Source organism: Teleopsis dalmanni, chromosome 1, assembly GCF_002237135.1.
Source record: "Teleopsis dalmanni isolate 2A chromosome 1, ASM223713v2, whole genome shotgun sequence".
Taxonomy (NCBI): domain Eukaryota; kingdom Metazoa; phylum Arthropoda; class Insecta; order Diptera; family Diopsidae; genus Teleopsis; species Teleopsis dalmanni.
Window position 1 is genome coordinate 231,115,203 of NC_051846.1, and position 2,719 is coordinate 231,117,921.

Here is a 2,719-nt window from a genome sequence, read left to right on the forward strand (position 1 = left end):
TGAAATAGTATCCTTAAAAGAAATCTATAAGTGAATTTCGTTCTAAAGTAAGTAGCACTAGGACTAGTTACAGTGCTTCTCTTATTATTATATACTTATTTAAAATAATCACTTTTTTTAAAGTAAATATTGGATATATGAATCGGTTGTTACCGTGTCAAAGTATATTAAACAATTTTAAATTTCTCCGGTCTGAATTCGGTAGAGTTAGCTAAAAGTAAATTCGCAGTAATTGTTAAGTACTCAAAATCTGGGTTGACTTAAACAGAAAGATTTAAGTTACAGTCCATATATAGATTTAACTGTACTAATAAATAAGTGCTAATGATTTCATTTTTCTATTATATATAATATATTCACAACTTGTTACATTAATATCACATAGATAAATTGGTTCGGTGCACGTGACACATGTCGTAGATTGGGTGCTGATTTGGCTACTATAACAACTAATGATCAACTTAATGCAATATCAAGTTATTTGTTATCTAAAGGATACGGAGAAAATGATTGGTTTTGGATAGCTGGCAATGATTTGGCTCAAGAAGGAAATTTCTCTTGGGTTAGTAATGGTGAAAAAATGACATTTGCAAACTGGTCTCAAGGACAACCAGACAATAATGGTGGTATCGAAGATTGTGTACATTTGTGGTTGCGTGAAGGACAATTTAAAATGAATGATTGGCAGTGTAGAAACGGAAAAGCCTATTATATTTGTCAAGCACCCGAACCTAAAATGGTCTGTTTATGGGTATAATTTAATATTTGAAAAAAAAAAAATTTGTTTTTTAATGAATGAATGAATAATAAAAATATTTTTTCAAAAAATATGAAATCGTTTTAAGAAATTCGTAAAAGAATTTTTACTTTTTTTTTTTATAAAATATATAAGATAATAATAATCTTATAATATAAGATTATATAATAATAATATATATATAAGATTCAATTTTTTAAATAGTGAATATAGGTGACTATTTTTATATAAGAGCTCGTGTTAGACAGTAATGCTATATATTAATTTTAGTTATTCCGAAAATAATTTCGTTTCCTTAAAGCTTTAAATATTCAATTGAATTTTATCTCTATATTGGTCGAATATCTTCTGAGCTCTTTCTGACAGTAGATTACAAAACTTTTGATATTTGCTAGCACTAAACTGATTTAATTAATTTCTGACGTCTTAAGTTAAATAAACTATAATTGGATTCAACCAGTTCTTGAGAATATGGTAATTGTGGTAGTACATCCAATTCAAATTGTAAAAATTTTTATCAAGCTATCAAATGTCTGTAAGGTTTTTTATTGTTTTGCTGCTACTTCTATGTCATATTTTTTGCATTGTTCAATTGTGGTATTTTTTGTTTGACTAAGTAACTCCATTTGTTCAGTTAAATTGATCATATCATACTTTTGAATTGATCTTGAAGTTCTACCAATCAGATAATAACATTTTTTTAATTAATATTGGGTTCGAATGTGCTTTAAGGCGTTGCTTCTTTTTTACTGCATAATCTGTTCTATTTTATAATAACTACTACATTAGAGACTACTATTTTTCTTTCCAGTTAATTTGTATTAAAAATAAATCATTTTTTTCCAAAATTATAGAAGTTAGTATGATTGATCAAATTTTTTTCTGTAAAAATATGAAGAATCCATAAGTAATAAGAGCGTTTTGTATTAAATTCGATTAATTTAACATCTTAACGATTTTATAATCATGACCAATCTTTATTATGTCTATGTGTATTACTTGAAAACCAGTTCTGTGATCATTACAGTACATATCAAATAATTCTACTCTTACTTTAGCAACATTTTTACATTATTAATAGTTACTTTCAAATATATTATTATTTAATCCTTTTATTCCTAGGTGGAACAGAGGGCCGTAACAAATAGTTTCCATTGAACTCTATCTAATGCAAGACGTTTTGTTTCACTCCCGCTCTTTCCAGCATTTCTTAATTCGGCTTCAGTTTGTCGTTTCCAAGTGTTGCGCGGACGCCCTGGTCTTCTACTGCCTTGAGGGTTGAAATCTAAGACATTTCTTGCGATATCATCAGCGGGTTTTCTTAACGTATGGCCAAGCCATTTGTATTTGCGCATCATTATTTCATCAGTTATAAGAGGCTGATTCGTTCTAAACCCGAGCTCATTGTTGGTTATGGTTGCTGGCCAGAATACATGAAGGATGCGTCGTAGACAACGATTGACAAAGGCTTGTAGCTGTTGTGCGTCTCTTGCCGTTAGGTTCCAACTCTCACTACCATATAGTAAAGTTGATTTTACGTTTGCATTGTACAGGTGTATCTTAGTGCGTTGTGTGATGTTGGATGAACGCCAGATTTTGTTAAGGGTTCCAAACGCTTGCTTCGCTTTCGATAGCCTGTACTGTATGTCTTGCCGACTGCCGCCGTTGTTCGAAATGTAGCTTCCCAGATAGCAGAAACTTTGTACATCTTCGATGTAGGAGCCATCTAGTTGAAACTTCGTTAAGCAGTTTGAATTGAAACGCATAGACTTGGTTTTGTTGATATTGATTGACAGACCAGCTGCCAGTGCACGCTTTGCGATGTTGTTTAACGATATTTGCATCTGGGAAAAGTTATGCGTTAGTAAACAGATGTCATCAGCGTAATCGAGGTCAGTAAGTTTGTTATGAAGGCCGAATGATATGCCATGATTTGTGCTCATAGCTTCCGACATAACCACA

The 2,719-nt window shown here is 31.2% G+C and overlaps 1 protein-coding gene across 1 annotated transcript in view; it reads left to right on the forward strand.

The window, feature by feature from the left end:
* The window catches only part of LOC119667644 (C-type lectin 37Da-like), a 1,420-nt gene extending 663 nt beyond the window's left edge, over positions 1-757 (forward strand). Inside the window, exon 2 of the mRNA XM_038076950.1 lies at positions 386-757. Within this exon, the coding sequence (XP_037932878.1) occupies positions 386-757 (372 nt within the window). The remainder of the gene's footprint in view (positions 1-385) is intronic.
* The last annotated feature ends 1,962 nt before the right edge of the window (positions 758-2,719 follow it).